This window comes from Andrographis paniculata, unplaced genomic scaffold (assembly GCF_009805555.1).
Source record: "Andrographis paniculata isolate CXL003 unplaced genomic scaffold, ASM980555v1 Contig35END, whole genome shotgun sequence".
NCBI lineage: Eukaryota > Viridiplantae > Streptophyta > Magnoliopsida > Lamiales > Acanthaceae > Andrographis > Andrographis paniculata.
Genome location: NW_026137568.1, coordinates 485,095 through 504,817, shown reverse-complemented (window position 1 = coordinate 504,817; position 19,723 = coordinate 485,095). Strand labels below are relative to the sequence as shown.

Genomic DNA, 19,723 nt, shown 5'->3' with positions numbered 1-19,723 from the left:
GTGGATTGAGGGAGTATTACATTTATTAAAATATGTATCAGTTTCATACAACAATTGAGATAAACGATAAAAATAATACTTTTTCAATCCATAAAACATGTCCATATGATTTCAACACCAATTTTTTTTCTTTAAAAATATATTAATATAATATTTTAAATATAAAAATATTTTTTTAACGTAATATATATATATATATATTTATAAAAGAGTTTTGTTCAATAGATATTTTTGAAAAGAAAAAAAATAATAATAATAAGAAAATGACACGATTGAAACAAATAGAAGAACAGAGGTGGGTCACATTATGAAAAAGGACACGCATGCAATGCAATTGAAATATGTTTTGCCTCTTCAAATTAATGTTAGTTTAGTGTAGTAGCGTCTTTTCAACAAATATCTATTACATTACATGATTTGTGCTGCTCATCCTCCATACATTATTTATCTTAATTAATCATACTTCTTCATATTAGAAATAAAAAAAAAGGATCTATTAACTTTTATAAATTGATATCGTGGGAAGTTGAATGACCGTCTCACCTAAGAGCTCTCGAACTTGAGACCTAACTTAGGTCTGATACCATGTCGGAAATTGAATGATTGTCTTACCTAAAAGCTCAAACTATTAAAAAAATGCAGTCATTAATCATATATCCGGAAACGAGAGTCCCAACATATATTATTTTTGACAAAATATTTAAAATAAAATCCACGGACGTTCCGTGTATATTTTTAAAAATAATAATTTAATAATAATAATATATATTAAAAATTATTGAGAATCATAAGAGTGTAAGTAGAAATTGTTATTATTATTATTTTTGTTTGTCTACTAAAGGTTCATATATATTGTTTTAGTAAAAAAATTATAGTACTATTATATATATATTATTTTAAAAGGTAAATATATATATATATATATATATATATATGAATCAAAGCCCACATTTAAATCCTTACAAAAAAAATTTTAGGACAAAATTTGGAGACAAGGATAGTACATTTTTTTAGTAAGTTTGATCATATTACAAATTATAAATATTTTTAAACTTAAATTTATTTATATTAATAATATTATATCAAATTAAAATACAATGCAAAAATTTTACATAAAAATATACACAATTATCATTTAAATATTACTACTTCCGTCCCAACATATCTGCTACACCGTAGAGACGGTATTTTAGGAGGGGTGTAATTAGTAGATAATTAAAAATATATTAGTTAAAATAATTATAAATTAAGATTAAGATAACTAATTAATTTAATTAATTTTTTAAAAAAAAATTAAAAAGTTTAAAATGAGATTAAAGTGTGTAATCATTTTTAAAAAAAAAGGGAAAGTGACATGGTAGAAATGGTAATGTAGACATGGTATGTGGAAAAGAGAGAGAGTATTTATTTTTATTTCTTGTGTAAAAAAATATATATATGATAAATAATTTTAGGGAATATATATTAATGCAGAAAATTGTATAATAATAATAACAGTAATAATAACAACAATAATAATCTCTATGTCTCTTGCTAAATTGTTCATATTTAAATATGAGAATTAATGTAAAATATAATTAATAAGTTATTAAAATATGTATTAATAAAAATAATTATTATATAATAAAAATAATTATAGAATAAGAATGACTAAATAATTTAATTAAAATTAAAAAAAAAGTATAAATTATAAAAAATGTGATTAGAAATGAATATGGGCCAAAGTTATTGGACCGAAGAAACTCTCATATTGGGCATAAGGGGTAATTTTGGACTAATTATTGGGCTAAAAAGTAAAGTTAATAAAGGGAAGCCCAATTACGCATGCAAATGTACATTAAAAAAAAAACGACTACTATTTCTTAGGTAGTTGAAATGACGACTTTAGATTTAATAATGTAAACTCGTGTAACCGCAGGAAATGTAACCGAACAGTTCTTCCTCTTTGTATTTCACTCTCCCTCTCCAAAAACAAGAGAGAGAAAGAGAGAGAGAGGATTGAAATTGTATATAGGTATTTATTTCTACGAGAGGTGATATTCTGCGATTAAATTATTCGATATATTCTGCATTACAAGTTTATCGATCATGGAGAATCCGGCCAGAATTTCAAATTGGCGTCAGATTTTTGCTATCACAGTCCAGTGAAAATTCCTGATTTTTTTTCCTATATTTTTTTTTTATTTGATTTTGGCGGAGATCAAATTTTCAAGTTAAAGGTAAAGAATATTTGGATTTGGTTTAAAATTTCATATTTGTTATCAATAATTTTTTTGGTTAAATTTCGGAATGGATTGGTATGTGCATGCGTTTTTTACATATTTGGTCCTTTGCTTTTTATAATGTTGACGAAAAAGCTGGGAATTTGTTTTTAGAGCAAACTAGAGTAACCAACACATACGAAGATTGGGGTATTTGATGGTACATTGTGTTGCAAAAGTTTTACTGACCTAGAGCTGAAGGATGGCGTTGTATTTATGTTGTTTCAAGCAGATTCTTTGTTATTTATTTTAATAAATAATAATAGTAGAAGTCTGGGTAACTTGTAGGGTGAATTATATTTTATTTTTGTGTTAATTATGGGTTCTTGGCTAACTGAAATGATTGGTATTATCTGCTTATCATTTTAAAAATCAGTGTTAATATGTACTTATAATTGCTTTTCTACATGTTTCCAAGCATAACTGTCTAATGTAATTTTGAATCATGATATAATCAATAATTCATTTCTGTTTGCTAAGCTGCTTAGTTGAGTTTGTTTATAAATATTGTTGTTTTTCTTGGAAGTAATGAAATTATTAGTTAACGAATTCGATGGGGTCACTTTGGGTGATTTAACTCCTTACTAGTTACTATCTATTTGTTTATCTGACACAAAATACAACTTCTTGAAGTTTTCAAAGGAACACCCTGATCCTTTTTTATGGTATGCCCTATTTGGAGTGGGGAAATGACGGCCTTGTCAAGGGTTCGAGATGCGGGAAATATTTTGCAAACTTTGACAGGTATTGTATAAAATCAAACTCTTCTTAAGATTTTATTTCCTGCCGACCTGATTGTAGTAGCACTTCAATGTAGTTCAATTAATACTCCCTCGTATAAGGAAATAATTATCGGTTTATATATGATGTGAAGATTTGCTTACTGTTTTAAATACTTTTGACAACCTCAAACAGATGTAAAGGCAAAAGGAAGTGAAATTGCTTTGATACTATTGATAAGATTAGTTAAATGTTTCCCCAAGTGTTGGTAAAAATAGGAAACGTTGACTATGTGAAATTAAGGAAGTTGTTGGACTGATCACCCGTTAGTTGGATTATCATAATGCCTTATTATTGGCATTAGATTATTTATTTATCTAAACCGTTGCTAGTAGATTACAATTTTGTGTGGTACTTAATATTTTTTAGTCCCATTCGATTTCTATAAATCTTTGAGCAATAAATGATGTTATTTATAGATTCCTTTTAAGCCTGTGAACTATGAATGTGTTACAATATGTATATGATAGTTGCAATTCACTCAACTACAGAGTTTTGATTCTTGACTAATGATGAATTTCTGTATTAGTTGGATGATGAGATTTTTTATGGCCAGGAAGTTGTCCTAATTTAATATGGTTTTGTATAGGCTTTTGTGAAATCACGCGGTAACATTTGTTTTATTACTTTATCTGAAAGGTTTTTATTACATATCACACTTTCATTTAGTTTGGTAATACCTAGTCTGGATTTTGTGCAATTGGCAGAGATCTGTATATTATTTCCATCTCTTACTCTGTGCATTTACTCTTTGTTACTATTCGTACAGGGGAAGCCGGCCACCAGAAATTAGCTGCACAATATTTGAGGAGAGAACTACAGGAGGCTGAAGAAGCAAATTTGCTTGATGAAGAAGGTAATACAATACCTTCTGATGTTAGCAGTATATGCCAAAGAAGTATAGTCATTTGTGTGAGCTGTGTCTTAAAGGAACGGAAGAATAGCCTCTTGTGTTGAGAAATATGGTTGTGGGTCACAATAGTTTTATTAGATGAATCTGTGTGCTTCCTTCATATATCAGGTTTCAATCTAAGTCATAAGGATTAAAGAAGGGAGTCAAGGTCTTCTTTCTCTTTCAACGTCTAACTATTCCCCCGTCAGTCTTTCTGTCCTCTGTTTGGGCATTGGCTTTCAAACACAGTAATTTTAGTGTAATAAAGAGATTCCTAAAAATGAAGTATTGTTTAGGATAACAAGACTACGTTAACTGATTGGTAAGTTTTTTAATACTGTGTCTAGGTGTGAATGCATAAGATCCCTGAGTTAGAAGAAACACTTGTGCGATGTTTGTTATTATTGTTAGAATAAATGGGACCAACCAACAATGAAGTTTACCATAGTGGAGCTGTATGGGTTTTGCAAGCAACCATAACTGTGTCGGTGTCGGACTGTATGTTCCGCTGGGAAATTTTACATGGCTTTAAGTTTGATATATATAAATTTCACTCTGGTTGATTTTCTCTTGTAGATATGCATATATTTGGCTTGAGGCCGATGACAGATCCTTTAGATCTGGTAAGGCTGGAAACTCGCTCATCAAAGTTTTTCTTCTAAAATTTCAGAATCTCATATTATGTCCTCATTGGGAAATTCATTTTTTTTCTTTACTAGAGGATGTTATTTTGCATTGTGATTCTGTAACTGCCATACCATTATATAACTACGAACTCTCCTTGTGGACTTGCCTACAACAGGATAAATGAAAGAATAGAAAGAATATAAAGTATGATGGTGTTTTTCCCGCATCCTTTAGAGATAAAAGCCAAGTAAAATAGTCTAAACTTCCATAAATTTCCTCTTATTGAAACCTTTTGACAAACTATCCATTGCACTAAAGCTGGACGAAAGCAGTATTGAGTCAATCAATGCAATTCATTACTATTCTTAGTACTAACACAATTCCTGTGCCAAAAGCTTTCTTTCACAGACACAGACAACGGTGTAGGACATAAGCTTTTTCTTTGGCTGCCACTAGAAGTATAGGTTCTGATAATTAGCTTGGAGAGCTTTGGTAATAGAGCAAAGTATACATATATGGATTCTACAGCTGCCAAATTAAATGAAATGAAGTTTTGTGTTGAATTCATTTGCATATGCTTATTAATCTGAATGTAGCGAATGTTACCAGATAAAAGAGTCATAAGTTACATTGGAAGTTTAAAAGATTCTAATTTAACCAGAGCCATGATCCTAGAAGATGAGGTTTTTAACCACAATGATTGAAATTAACCACAAATGGCTTGTTATCTCTTGAAAATGGACAATGAGAATCCCCAAAAATCAAAGTGCTTTCACCCCCACTTTACACTACTCTGATTTATGTCATGAGATTGTCTCTAACAAATGCAGAAAGTAGTTAACATGTGTTATTTTTTTTGGAGGTTTGCTGCAATGCTTGTAAGAAGCCACTCAAGGCCAGTCAATATGCCGCACATGCAGGTTTCATTTAATTGTGGTTGTTTATAAAGATTTGTATATTTGAGAATTAATTTTCTAGAAAATATTTTTTGCTTTGCATTAATTGTTTGAAAACATTTTTGCGACCATGTTAGTCTGTCAGATAAAGTAATACTGAAGGAAAAGCTATATTTATTCATGAGGTGTAAATACAGATAGACAGCTTGGATTATGTTGAACAAAACTGTCTTCTTTTACCTTATTTAAGAATTTCTATATTGTGCCGTGTGAATCTTTATGAAATGCTGCACTTTTCAAGGAATTGAAATGCTTTGGATGTTCCTATGTGGCGAACCATTTGCTAAAGAAGCGAGTGCATAAGAGATAGTCATGTATTATAGAACAACTTTAGTCAAAAGTTCTGTTATCAGATTAAATAGATTGAACACCAAGAAATAGAATGAGCCACCCTGTCCTTTTCATCAACTGGTTTGATTATGAGCATTTGAAGGGTAAAAATGATAGCCAATTTACTGATGATGAGAAATTCGCATGGTTTGATACATGTTCTATTTTCTTCATTTGCGTCTTTTGTTTTTGCATCTGTAATGCTCTTTTTTGGCTTTATCTTTTCAGAGCTCTGTAAGTCTTTAAGTTCTAAGCCAGATGCTGGTCTGGAACATGATGGCCCCACAGTGAATAGGAAACCGCCGCGAAAAGAGAGGAAAAAATCGACTACCCAGACCAGTATCCTTAGCTGCCTTTTGGGGAATTGATATGATATTTTTCTGCTTATCTATCTCTACGGCTAAAGTTAATTGCTCTCTATATGATATGTTAAGTTGAATATTAAGAATTCAAATTAAAGGTCACCACCGACCACTCAAAAAAGTCGTAATTATTAATCTTCTCACAAACAAATCTAGATCACTTTCTAAACTTTAACTAGGTGGGCTGGTTTAATTTTGAAATTTCCAGTGTTCTTTGTCATTTATTCTTAACCTCTTAACAGAAAAGGCCTCATCCCTCAAAGAACCTAAAAAGATCAAAGGTGTGGACTCAGAGGATATAGCTACAAGAAATTCTTGTTTGGATGAGAAGATTCAGATGGCTCTCTCCGCTGAAACTAAAACTAGTAACAATGCTACTATCCTTCTTTTCTATTTTTGTCCCTCTTCCTCAGCTAAGATCATTCAAACAGTGCTCCAAATTCAATAATATTCATTTTAGAAAAGATCAATGATCATCTTTAAGTTTCAGTTATTGCAATTTATGTTCCTAACTCATTTTGTCAGTCGATCTTGCCATTCTTATTGTCTTAATTGTTTTCTTCAAACACAACTAAATGTGCATAGGTGACCAGTATGCAATTCATTGTTAATCTGTGATTTGTATTGCTTGGTCAGGGTTTCATATGCTATTATGTTTCAGGAAACATTAGAGTGCCCGTGCCCTCAAAGCCTAAAACTAATGGTTCAAGAGTTAGTCCATGTAATGTGAATTGCTCTGAAGATGCGACCAAGTGTTTATCTAAAACTCTCAAAAGGTATGTTGACTCATTGAAAATTAATACTCAATGGGAAATAAAAGAAAGAGAAAAGAACAGGCTTCTCAAACAATTTCTACAGTCAACTAATTTTATTAACTATAGTTTTTTTGATAAATGAATTGAGTGAACTCTGAGGTCTCTTATTCAATTAAGCAGAACAAATTTCGCTTTTTTAGTGTTTGTTGTTTGTATGTTTTTCATTTTCTTCTTGTAGGGTAGCAACTGAGAGTCCATCCAATCCGGGCACTACGAATATGTGTAAGACTCTTGTTGATATCTATCCAATTCCGTTCTATCCATCTCCGCCGGTGTATTATTTTCTTCATCTATGTGGATAATTTGAAAGCCCCAGTTGCTGTTCTATTGAATTTTAACCCAAACCATTTCTGTAGGTAGGAGAGCTTACAATTTACTTGGGGTCTAAACCAATCCTTTGTATCTGTTTTATAATTTTCAGATCCACCAGCTCCCCTTGCAACCAAAGTATACTATTCACAAACGAACCATCGCCTCAGAAGAGCTATTTGTCACATGTTCTTTGAGGAATCAAGCAAGGAGTCTAGCAATGAGGTGTCGAATTTTGGCATGTTGCAAAATGCAGTTCCTACTCAAACTTCAACTCCCAGCAACTTTTGTCATGAACAAGCTGAGAACCAACAGGTTATTCTGAGATATTCTTTAGTTTGTTGTATTGCTTCAGCTAAACTTTTTAAGGCATTAGTTATAAGTTCAAAGCTTTTTTCAATGCATCACTCATAGTTCATCGAGGCTGAACAGCCGGAACTAAAGGTATAAAGGATTTACATTCATGGAAATTATGCATAAAGAATCCATATGATCTGCTAATGAAACTATATGTAACAGGACATTAATTAGTGGGAACAAGAACCTAAAATTAATTCTTGTTGGCACAGAGAGATGACCATCTTTTGCATCACGTTCAAACACAAGAGCCATTTCCTGCGGCTAGTTCAGAATCTTACCAGAGCGAAATTGGAGGATTTGTTCCATCCATGAATCCTGCATCTCAACTTCCCATGAATAATAGAATTGAACATCACCTGCCAAACTCTTATTCTTTTGCAGGCAATCCAGGCAAGTTTGTTTCTGATATTTTCGTAGTTGAGCAGTAATTTCAAATCAATTTAAATTGATTCTGAATGATGCACATAGTCGTACATGACACGCTGAGTATTTTGAACTTCAAGACACTAGACAAAAATGTACTTCAAATTTTATTTTTTTTTCTTATATTCCTTGTTTTGCATCCCTCCGTACTACAAACTCATTTCTTATAATCAGTCTTGGGTGATAAATTAGTGCATTCGTCTGTGGATATTGATCACGGTTTCTAGTTTGAGATTGAGTTCAAAGAATTTTGCTGATGTGGACATGGTATTGCTATGTTCATCTTCACCTTAAGTTGCTCTGTGCTTGCAAATTCTTAATTAGTTGCACTGGAAATTTCTATTGAACTTGTGATTCACATGTATATATGGTACTGCAGGAAACTATTTAGGTACTGTTCAGCAGGGCAATGGAAGTGTGCCAGTTGTATAGGACTCCTGAAGGAGATTTTTGCTCGGTAAATCTATTGATCATTTTGCTATAGTTAATTTATGATTTAGGCTATATACCAGAACTCGAGAAGGAACAGCAAACCTTAGAGGACAGCTTGTGGTGGTTCCCTTGCACCCACCACTAAATTAAGAATGTGCAGTGTAGAGCGGTCACTAGGTTGTGAAAACTCATTCGAATATTCTGGTTATATATACAAACCTTGGTTAAATTGCTTTACCGGTCAATTTATGCTGCTTCTTTATTTGAAAATCTTTGTGCCATGATTTTATTTATCTTCAACACCATTACCATTTTTTCATGTAACACATCGAGTTCTACTGATTCTGTGAAAAATCAGCCAATTCTGGAGAATGGAAATAGAACTGTTTTGATAGAGTTTTATCCTGAACTGTGAGACTCTCAGTCATTCATCTATCGAAATATAAGTATTGGTTTGGCTAGAAATACCTTATATTCCACTAGAATTCTGCTGAGTCAAGAAGTTGTAGACACAATTGTGACCCATGATAGACTTTCTGAATGTGAGTTTAATTTGCATCCTGTCTATTTTATGAAGTTTAAGACTATGCAATTCACGTTGAGTATATCCTACATTGGAATTAATGTTGGGATTCCCCTACCTTATAAGGTTGATGGGTTACTCCACTTAATACCAATTGGTTTTAAGTTGGAACCCTGGATTCCTTCTTAACAATGTAAATATGTGTTTGGTTCGATTCGATTCGGTAACATTTCCCACCCTTGAACAGATATTATTATCTTGGTGATCTTATCATGCTGCCTGCCTGCTGCTTAGAATGTAAAAGAATCTATGTGACTTCTTGCTTCTATCATATTCATTATAAGATCATAATAGTTGCATTTTGGTTGAGGGATTCATTTTGTAAATTGCAGCAGTTGCATTCTGATGGAGGTTAAATTTCCCCCTTGATCATGTTAGAGCATTCTACTTAAACATTTATTTATCTGTAATTTTATTTTAGCCCTTTGTTAGGTTGTTGATTAGGGGTGCCATTCTGATTAGCCTTAATATCACGTGAAAATAGAAGTAACAACACTGAAATTCGAACATCATAAATATGTACTCCCTCAGTCCACCTTAAAGGTTTACATTTACTTTTTGCCTCTTACTCTTTGAATATTAATTATTATATCAAAACATAGTATAAATTAAGTAAACAAGACAAAAATACTTCTATTAATATTTTATAATATAAATATAATGATATTTGTATACAAACTTATACAAATACAATGATATTTTTAATGTTAAGTACAATGACGCAAAAAGGCAAATGTAAACTTTTAAAGCGGGCGGTGGGAGTATATTTTTATAGAGTTTAGTATGTGTTTTATTTTATATAAATGCTGAATTAGTAGATCTTGTGGAGGGAATAAATTGTATTATGCTATATGGACTAATATAGTAATAGTAGTATGTGTTATATATGTATTATATAAACATATCACTTATGCTAATTTATACATAATAAACTGTATATATAATTTGTGTTGTTAGACAATGTGATAACGGCCTCATTTTAGATATACAAGTGACAAACGATCTTTACTTTTATAATGGTTGTGGAAAGCTTCTAATTCATTTTATATTGAATTTAAAATTTGTGTTTGTTTGGGAATTTGGATTTTGAGTTGGGATTTGAATAGTAAAAATTTTAATTTTGAATAATTATATGATGTGATATAAATAGGCGATGTGATGTTTTAAATGTAAAATTAATTTTTAGTATAATATAAAAAATAAAAAATAAGTGTTTGATTTGATGATTTTTTAAGAGAAAAAATAAAATGAACAGTGCGTTTGAGGGGAGAATTCCCCATACAAACACAGATATGCTTATTTAGTTTAAATTTGATATTTTGTTGGACTGAAATAATTTATTTAGCTGTTGTAGAGTCCAATGGGTCTATTAGTGGAAAATTGGGCTTGATATAATTATCTTGGGCCAGATGGGCTATAAAATAAAAGTTTTCAATGTTACTGTGGTTTGATTTATTCATAATTTATAAATGATTTTTATTTGATAGCTAGTGTGTGTGTGTGTGTCCCACTGCATTACTACATGTGGTGAAATTGATGAAATTCTGGTACGTATGGTTTTGGATTCAATAATTTTAAATATGAATTTTTATCTTTGAATTGACAGTTGATCAACTACTATAACATGGCTTCCAAGTCTGGGCATTGTATATATGTCAGCAATTATTATTCAATAACCTTGACTTAAAATTTAATTTTTATTTTCTATTTTATTTTTTCTATTTACTACAAAGTATTTTCATATTTTTTTCGGTACATGTTTTAATATGAGTGTAAAGTTTTGTATTTTATAGTAAAAAAAATACAAAAAATATATATATTTTTTTTATAATAATTAAATGTAATTGAAGAATAGAGAGTATTGTTTTTATGTTGAATTCCAAAATGGGGTTATATATGTTCGTGGTCGCTTTAAGTGATGGGATTTAGGTGTAGAATTGATTTATTTGTTATTTTTAATAATATAATAATGAAAAAGGTGTTGAGGATGGCACCAAACGCTAATGTCTCTCGTTGTCATTGGAATAATAAGAAAACTAATTACATATGCCAAGTATTACTAAAAAAAAGAAGTCATATATATATATATATATATGTATTCGTATTTATTATCAACTACTCCCTCTGTTTCATTGGTTTTTTTTTTTTGATTCGACCTTTTCATACAATTTATTTTTTTTAAAAAAAATAATTATACATTTTAATTGCATTTTAAAATTTTATAATTTTTATAATCTATAATTATTTTTATTATATAATAATAATTATTTGTATTTGTTTGAATAAATAAAAAAATACCAATATATATAAATTTAAATTAGTATTATATGTTTTTACTAAATATGATATGAATAAATTTTTATATATAGACTTAAATGGTAAGAACTTGCTTTAGTTAAGACAAATAAAATATACTAGGTTAATATAAAGTGTTTCAATTGTGTACTTTTAGTATTTGAGAATTTGTGTAAGTTTTGTAATTCAAAATTAGAATTGTAAAATATTTTGTGAAATAAATTTTACTGTTTTGTAAAATATATTTTTAGTAGAAACTATTAAAAAATTATGTAAGAATAAAAGACAAATTCTTAATATAAGTAATTTATTTAGTAGGTGGTTTGGATAAATTTTGTAGAGTAGCTTACTAGCTTTTTTATATTTTTGTTTTTAACTAACTAATTAATTATATTTGTCTGTTTTAAAAGTTAGCAAATACTCAAAAAATAAAATAAAATAAAAATGGTGGGATGGGACCCGAAAACCCAATCGTCTCCAAGATATATCGTTTTCTTATTTACGGACGCATTTGTTTCCATTTATTCCCACCTTTAATTTGGTTTTCTTCCTCCGAATTCCTGTAGAGCACGAATCTTCTCTACCTTTTTTTCGTCACTGTAGCCATCAATTTGCTCCCGAAATTTCCCATTTCTCGACGTCATTGATTTTTTAATTTTTTTTCCTAATAATCGAATTGGAGGCATTGTTATTCGACGTTTACTGGAATTTCTCACTGTTAAATCGAGGATACAGTGATTGCCGCCATTGATGGAGCTTAATGCTGCTGCGAGTGATTTGTGCGTTGAGAAGGGGAGGGTTTTTTAGTGCGCGACACTGAAATACACAAATTGGGGGAAAAGTAGTTGGTTGGAGGTTGGAGGAGGTCATGATTAAGTTGGGGCTGAAATCGCGGTCGCGGAGGGTGGTGCAGGACACCACAGTGGCGGTGGAGAATTCCAAAACTGGCGACGGCGGCGAGAACAGAGACGACGTGGAGGAGGATGGCGATTTGAGTTGCTGGGAGGCATTGCCTTCAGAATTATTGAGGGACATTTTGATGAAATTGGAGGAATCCGAGTCGAATTGGCCGTCGAGGAAGGATGTCGTGGCTTGCGCAGGGGTGTGCAGGAGCTGGAGGGATACGATGAAGGAGCTCGTGAAGATTCCAGAAGTTTCTGGGAAGATTACTTTCCCTATCTCTGTTAAGCAGGTTTGGGATTTTTTATTTTTTTTCTTTTTTTGAAATTTGTGGTTTTTTATTCAATTTGTTTGTTTCATTTTTGGAGTATGGTTGATTGTTTCTATAGAAGAATTTGGTTTTTGAATATTAAATAGAGATTTCAGAAGAGAATTTGGACTACTTCAAGAAAGAATTTGAGTTCTTGATTGGTGATTTGCTTGATTGTTTCGATAGATGGATTTGCTTTGAATTTGAAGTAGGGATTTAAGAAGAGAGTTTGGAATAATTCAAGAAGAAGTTTAGCTAGTGATCGGTGATTTGTTTGATTTTGTAGTTTGTTTGATCCTTTCAAGAAAGGATTTGCTTTTGAATTTGAAGTAGGATTTTAAGAAAGGAATTTGGAATGAACCTCGAAAAATTAGAGAAGAATTTTGTTTAGTTATTGACCGGTGGCTTGTTTCATTTTGTAGTTTGTTTGATTGTTTCTATGGAAGGAATTGTTTTGGAATTTGAATTAGGGATTTAAGAAGGGAATTTGGAATGAATATGGAATGACGGGAAATTCGAGAACATTTTTGTTTAGTTAATGATTGGTGGTTTGTTTCCATGTTGTAGTTTGTTTGATTATTTTTCCGTGTGTATTTTGTTTCTTTCGTGCTAAAAAATTTGGATTGAATTCAAAGTTGGGACTAAAGAAGAGAATTTGAAATGATATGCAATGATGTCCATGGAAATTGGCGATTTAGAGTCCTTCATTAGAATTAAGCTTTGCGTTTCTTTTTAGAGCTTGTGTGATCTTGATGTTCGATTAATTTTTTTTCCTTATCTTCTTTGTTTTCTTATATTTTGTTCGTGTGCATATTATATTTTTTATTTTATTTTATTTTATTTGGTTTTGGAAATGTTTAAAAGATGATTAAGGTTAAATATAAGGATTCATTTCGGCATATTTGTTCGATTGTGAGCTTATGGTATTTTAGGTTTCTCCCAAACAAACTAGAGAGTATTTTAAATTCTTTTGAGATATAATGACAATTTCTATTTGAGAGGATTCGGCATTTGACCAATCAGCCATTGACATAATGACGTTGAACTTCAGCATCTCACGTAGCATGAATCAGTATTTCAAAATGATGAATTGGCGATATCTGAAGTTTTGTTTTGCGATGATTAAGCAAATATATTAAGACATAAATAATATTTAGTGATCCGGCAAATGAACTATGGCTGTCTCGTAAGGATTCGGCATTTGACCAATCAGCCATCGACATAATGACGTTGAACTTCAGCATCTCACGTAGCATGAACAGTATTTCAAAATGATGAATTGGCGATATCTGGAAGTTTTGTTTTGCGATGATTAAGCAAATATATTAAGACTTAAATAATATTTAAGGATCCGGCAAATGAACTATGGCTGTGTTGTAAGAACTGGTTCATTGCGTTTCCGGAACAGTATCGATTCCGTTTGCTTGAAACCATTGCTGTCACAAAAAGCTAATTGAAATTTCATCAATGTTTTGCAAGCTCTTTACGCCTATGATACACATTTTGCTCGTGCTGGTCTGTTGATTTATTTTTTACGATATTTTTTTTATTTTTTTGCAGCCTGGCCCAAGAGAATCTCTTATCCCTTGTTTTATAAAACGGAACCGATCTACTCAAACATATTATCTTTATGCAAGTTTAAGTCAAGGTACTTTTTTTTCCCTCAAAATTAATAGACCCTGCTTCCCTTTTCTATATCCGATTTCTGGCTAGGAGGTTTCCTTTTACACGAATATATACTTCTTTGAGTATGTCTTAATAATGCATCTTTTGTGGAATTTGACGTCTTATAATTATGGCAGCGCTAGCAAACGACGGAAAGTTCCTGCTTGCTGCTCAAAGGTTCAAGCGGACCACGTCCACAGACTACATGATTTCTCTACAAGCAAATGATATGTCGAAGGGAAGTCCTGCTTACATTGGAAAGTTAAGGTGAACATCAATTCTCTGACAGTATTATAAAAAAAAAAAAAAAAAGAAAAGAATGTCTTTAAAGCATTTTGTTTTACCAGATGCAATTTACTCGGGAGGAGATTTGTTGTCTACGACGCTCTTCCACCTCATTGCGGAGTTAAAATGTTAAAAAGTCGATCCGCTGTCATGGTAGGCTCAAAACAAGTCTCATCTGCAGTTCCTGTCGGGAACTATCCGGTTGCTCACATCTCGTATGAATTGAATGTTCTTGGAGCCAGGTAAAAATAAAGTTTTATTTGTTTCTTGTGAAAATTGTGCTTTTGTCTGTTGCAGAAGTTTAAAAAATCTAGGGTTTGTTTTTTTTGCAGAAAATTTTCTATACATTTTTTCAAAAAAATTATTATATTACACACATTTATTATTTTCATATTTTCTATACAATTTTGTATATTTCACATTAAATATTTCGCAAAACACACACCACTAGTTTTTGGTACTTTGGCTTTGCGCAAATTTATTATATAATCGTAGGATAATTATATAGTCTTTCAGTCCACAAGCATTTAAATAAATAAATATTTTATTGAAAAAATATTTCTTTTGATCCGCAAAAATTATTCTATTTGGAGTTGGCACGCATGTAAATAAATAAATATTTTATTGAAAAAGTATTTCATATTTGAGAATCGATTTGAATCGATCTTATTCGGTTATTTGTTTGATAAAGTTATGTTTTTTCTATCGGTATTGACTTTATTTATTGATTTATTCAGAGGTCCGAGACGAATGCACTGCGTTCTCGACGCTATTCCATCGTCCGCCGTTAAACCTGGTGGGGCTGCTCCGACACCCACTCATTTCCCGATCACCACCGTCGATTCCTATCCTTCAATCCCGTTCCTCCGATCGAAATCGAACTACCTCAACAAATCTCCCTCCAGAAATTTGACCGACCAAGTCGACACTCCGCTCGTTCTGCAAAACAAGGCGCCACGATGGCACGAGCAGCTCCAGTGCTGGTGTCTGAACTTCCATGGCCGCGTCACGGCTGCATCCGTGAAGAACTTCCAGCTAGTCGCCTCCCCCGAGAACGGTCTCTCCGTGCCCGAGCACGATCGCGTCGTCCTTCAGTTCGGCAAGGTCGGGAAAGACGAATTCACGATGGACTACGGGTACCCTATTTCAGCTTTCCAAGCTTTCGCCATTTGTCTCAGCAGCTTCGACACCAAAATCGCCTGCGAATGATATAACAAGGTATCGAATCTTTTGTTGTTTGTTTGTTCAAAACGTTATCGAGAACTAAATCTGGGTTTCTTTGTAGAGTTCTTGCTTGTTGTTTGTTTGTTCAAAACGATATCGAGAACTAAATCTGGGTTTCTTTGTAGAGTTCTTGCGGAATTTCCCAGACGGCAATGGCGTTTTCACCCTGGGATTCGATCGTTTCGGTAATTATGTTCAGTTTCTTGAGTTCTTTCGTATGTATTTTCACAGAATGTGTTTGGACAATCTGTTTTCTGAATGAAAGAATTGTTCTATTCATAAGTTTGTCTTCTTGTTACATTATACCTTCGAAAATACTATGCTAACCTTAATTAAGCTGCTGCTTGCATATGTATGTTCTTACCAGAAAGGGATCCTGGATTCTCTTCATTTTCCGCAGGCGCATCGTCGGGACTTCGACCCGGCTGCGTCAAGCTGCGGACGAACTGGGTGAACGCTGGAAAATGCTCCGGCGAGAAGAAATACGCTCCCATGCGTTGATACGTGAACGTGTTCACCGCCTCATTCTTGTCGATCAGATTCTTTCGGGTCTGCTCAAATCCTGTCGAAGCGCCCGGCATCGGCGAATTCTCAACCGAGACCTCGACGCCGTGTTTTTTGCAAGAAGTCGTTATTTGCTCGATTAGGGCTTCGGGGTTCGCCCGATTGTCGCCAGGTACGTCGTTATTTGATAGCTCAACGCCGGGGATTATCATCGTGCACGAATTTCTCGCAAAGATCTCCGCGATTGCGTCGTATCCATTCCGATCGACCGTGTTGTAGTATCCCGCCGTTAGCTCCGACGGGTGGGAACGGGTGTTGTACCACGAGTGCATGAAGGGGACTCGTCCGGACAGTGCGGTCGGAACGTCGTAAAAAATTGAGGCGGCGAGAGACAAGATTCGATCCCCGTGGATCGCCAACTGGCTCGAATACCATGTAAGGAAAAAATCGCCGTACGGTGTCGCCCAAGATCCGCCGTTTTCAGCGAAAAAGCCTCCGGAAATCGGAGATTGATCGTAACTCAGAGCATCATGTGGCCCGGCGAGCCCCCACAAAGGATTACCGTTCAACTCGGCGTAACGCTTGAGTTTCCCGAGCATATGTTTATCGTAGCATTGGAATTCCCCGGCTCCCGACTGGGTTCGGTTCTTCGTCGACGGATACCTCAGCTCGCCGTCGGGACCGAGACCCACGGAAACTCCCTGTCGACGATGCAAATTCATTATCAAATAATCGAGCGATAACGACGTAAGAAAATGGGAATACCGATCGTTATCTCACCGTGATTGTCGAACCGAAGAACGGCGCGAATGCCGACTTGAAATTCTTGAAGAAGTTCCCGTAAACTTCGAGCGGAGTCTTTCCGTCTAAAACCGGGAGATCGTCGACCGACAAGGACAAGCAATCCTTGTACGGCTGTCCCGATTGATCCGCGAAATAAATGCTTGGGTTCGATTCGCCAATTCTCGAAACCCATTGCGGAAGCTCGATTTTGTGCTCCCGACAGGCATGGAAGCCGAGGGAGACGTGAAGGTTCATGTCCAATTTTCGGACAATTTCGGCGACGCCTAAGTAGGCGGTCCAGTCGAATTTTCCAACGGCTTCATTCTCGGCGACTCCCCACCAGATTGGGAGCTCGACGCCGTGAACGCCTAACAGCTTCAAAGCCTTCAGGCCGGCGGCGATGGCCCGGGCGTGGTTGATTGTGTTGCATTGGGAGACAGTGTCTAATGGTAGACCAACGTACAGTTCGACGCCATTGATCTGCAAGAAATTCATGAGTTCGAACATCCTTAGATTAGGACATTTTATGCCTAAGACCCATTTGTCTAAAAACAATGCCTATGCATGTTTGGTTTCTACTCCAAATCAAGATAGAAATTATTTGGAAATAATATATTTTTTTGTCACAAAATAAAATTTTAAATTAAAAAAGTTAATTTAAATCGAGACCAAATAAGCTTGTAGTAACAACGGATGTTATTGTGCTAACGACGATATAATTATAAATAATACTCTCTCCGTCAAATTCAAAATAATATTTTTACTATTTTCAAAAAAATAATTATACACTGAAACTAAAATATCATCTAGCTTTTATTGAAATTACAAAAATATTATTAAAAATACAATTATTTAATACACAAAAGTACAAAAATTGTAACAACTCTTGTACGCTTTCTATTAATCAATGAAATATTTACGCGGAAGGAGTATATCTTTATTCAGTACAGTGACCACCCAACGTAGATGTCTAAAAATGTCTGTTTAGATTAAATACTTCAGATATTTTTCACATTGTTTATATATGAAGAAAAATACTACCTAAGTCCGGCTGGGTCTAATTTTTTTTTTTTTTTTTCCTGTATGATATTTGAATACTTAGTACAAATAAGAAAAAATGAACCCTTTCTTTTAATTTTTTTTCTAAATATTAAATTAAATATTTATATTTTTTCCTGCAACAAGATCAAATAGATGTATCTCCGGAATTTATTTTTGCAAATTTTACTGTTTAGAAATGGAGCCTTTCTTTTTTTATTGATGTCATAATAAGTCTATTTTATTTTTAAATAAAAAATTATAGGAGTACGAGTTTTTCTATTAGTTTTAAATATCAGAAGTTGGAGAGATCAAATCTCAAAAGTAATCCACAAACAACATTAGCCTTAATAAAGGACGTCGTTTAAGGAAAACTTCAAGCACGACATAAACCACGAACAGAAACAGCCAAACAATTGATGCAAGAACACAAACAACAGCTAAAAAAAAAAAAAAAAAAAAAATCAATTTAAAAAAAATAATAACAACGATAAAGCTTACCGGTTTGATTCTCTTATTTTTCGAAGCGCTTGCAGAAACAGCCGGATGAGTTTGAGCAGAAGCAGATGCTCGGACACTGAAACCAGCGGCAGATTCCGAAGACCAGACAAGCCTTTCCCTTCGGACAACGTTATTGGATAAGTTCAAATCATTGCTGTTCTTCTTCTTCTTCAAATTACAGGTAATAAAAGCCAAATTCCTTCCAGAAGTACACAAACTCGTGTCGTTTATCCCTCCAGGAATCACCTGTGAGCTACCTATCAAAGAAGCCTCCATCTTCTGTACAAAATCGGACGGTCGAAAATGATTTACAGCAACGATTTCGGCTTCGAATGGAAATGCGATAAAGGATTTCTTTTCCTAGGGTTTCAGACAGATTTGGAGTTGGATTTGGATTTGGTCTGAATGAGGGGGAAAAATTGGGGGCGAAATTATAGGGTTACGAGATTGAAGAGAGATTGGGCGAGAAAGGAATGGATGGGAGGAGAAATTGGGATCGATTTATGTGTGTATATGTAGAAATGAAAATTTGGGGGAGAAATGTTTGATTGGCGTGGAAGGGAATGCAAGAGAAGAGCCGACCATTGGCGGCTGAAATGCTGTAAGAAATTGAGATGACACGTGTCGTGTTTTGACTGGGTCGCAGGCCATGTGCGTTGTTATGACACTGTCATTTAGGTAACTCGAATAATTTTATTATGGAGTATTGATTTTCATTATACAGTAATTTGAATAGTTTTAATAAAAAAATAATTGTTTTTATTGATATTAAATGGATTAAAATAATAAAAAAATTATTTGCAAAAGTAAAAAACACATACAGGTGGGTCTTTTTCTATTTATAGTTATATTTATTTGTACCAATTTACATTTTCTCTTGTTTATTTATCTTAATTTTACTATTTTTTAAAAAAAAATTATATTATACAAATATATTTAATACAAATATTATTTTTTAATCTATCAAAAAATTTCCAAGCAAAAGCAATTCAAGTAGAATGGTGGTAGAATAAATTTTCTAATCTTTTATTTTGTATTCAATTTGCTATTTATTAAATTTCTTAAAAACATCACAATATTTTTAAAAT

At 33.2% G+C, this 19,723-nt stretch overlaps 3 protein-coding genes across 4 annotated transcripts; 2 read left to right on the top strand and 1 right to left on the bottom strand.

Moving 5' to 3' along the window:
• Window positions 1–1,929: 1,929 nt before the first annotated feature.
• Window positions 1,930–8,799, top strand: LOC127249008 (uncharacterized). Of its 2 annotated transcripts, none has more exons than XM_051271600.1 (12): window positions 1,930–2,219; window positions 2,895–3,005; window positions 3,811–3,897; window positions 4,510–4,556; window positions 5,423–5,480; window positions 6,075–6,185; window positions 6,451–6,573; window positions 6,870–6,984; window positions 7,202–7,245; window positions 7,445–7,647; window positions 7,902–8,082; window positions 8,495–8,799. In XM_051271600.1, exons 2-12 carry the CDS (start codon window positions 2,924–2,926, stop codon window positions 8,545–8,547), a joined length of 1,104 nt encoding a protein of 367 aa, XP_051127557.1. In that variant the 5' UTR covers window positions 1,930–2,219; window positions 2,895–2,923; the 3' UTR covers window positions 8,548–8,799. The 2 variants fall into 2 exon arrangements, with proteins under 2 accessions (XP_051127557.1, XP_051127558.1); XM_051271601.1 differs by having other exon boundaries at window positions 1,940–2,014.
• Window positions 8,800–11,944: 3,145 nt separating this feature from the next.
• LOC127249153 (tubby-like F-box protein 3) lies at window positions 11,945–16,082 on the top strand. Its single transcript, XM_051271843.1, has 6 exons — window positions 11,945–12,617; window positions 14,196–14,283; window positions 14,438–14,567; window positions 14,648–14,827; window positions 15,323–15,803; window positions 15,935–16,082. The coding sequence occupies exons 1-5, from the start codon at window positions 12,294–12,296 to the stop codon at window positions 15,792–15,794; spliced, it is 1,194 nt and encodes a 397-aa protein (XP_051127800.1). The 5' UTR covers window positions 11,945–12,293; the 3' UTR covers window positions 15,795–15,803; window positions 15,935–16,082.
• On the bottom strand, window positions 16,045–19,194 carry LOC127249152 (inactive beta-amylase 9-like). The gene is made up of 3 exons (XM_051271842.1): window positions 18,636–19,194; window positions 17,094–17,576; window positions 16,045–17,014 (listed from the first exon to the last, which is right to left on the bottom strand). The coding sequence occupies exons 1-3, from the start codon at window positions 18,909–18,911 to the stop codon at window positions 16,142–16,144; spliced, it is 1,632 nt and encodes a 543-aa protein (XP_051127799.1). The 5' UTR covers window positions 18,912–19,194; the 3' UTR covers window positions 16,045–16,141.
• Between the last annotated feature and the right edge of the window lie 529 nt (window positions 19,195–19,723).

Excerpts from the sequence above, each read along its gene's own strand:
- LOC127249008 (XM_051271600.1), top strand. The coding sequence starts at position 2,924 with ATGGTATGCCCTATTTGGAGTGGGGAAATGACGGCCTTGTCAAGGGTT. Across the intron at positions 6,574-6,869 it reads CTCCGCTGAAACTAAAACTA|GAAACATTAGAGTGCCCGTG; the intron begins GTAACAATGCTA and ends ATTATGTTTCAG. Across the intron at positions 8,083-8,494 it reads TTCTTTTGCAGGCAATCCAG|GAAACTATTTAGGTACTGTT; the intron begins GCAAGTTTGTTT and ends ATGGTACTGCAG.
- LOC127249153 (XM_051271843.1), top strand. The coding sequence starts at position 12,294 with ATGATTAAGTTGGGGCTGAAATCGCGGTCGCGGAGGGTGGTGCAGGAC. Across the intron at positions 14,568-14,647 it reads GCTTACATTGGAAAGTTAAG|ATGCAATTTACTCGGGAGGA; the intron begins GTGAACATCAAT and ends TTGTTTTACCAG. Across the intron at positions 14,828-15,322 it reads TTGAATGTTCTTGGAGCCAG|AGGTCCGAGACGAATGCACT; the intron begins GTAAAAATAAAG and ends TGATTTATTCAG.
- LOC127249152 (XM_051271842.1), bottom strand. The coding sequence starts at position 18,911 with ATGGAGGCTTCTTTGATAGGTAGCTCACAGGTGATTCCTGGAGGGATA. Across the intron at positions 17,577-18,635 it reads AAAATAAGAGAATCAAACCG|ATCAATGGCGTCGAACTGTA; the intron begins GTAAGCTTTATC and ends AATTTCTTGCAG. Across the intron at positions 17,015-17,093 it reads TCTTCGGTTCGACAATCACG|GGAGTTTCCGTGGGTCTCGG; the intron begins GTGAGATAACGA and ends CATCGTCGACAG.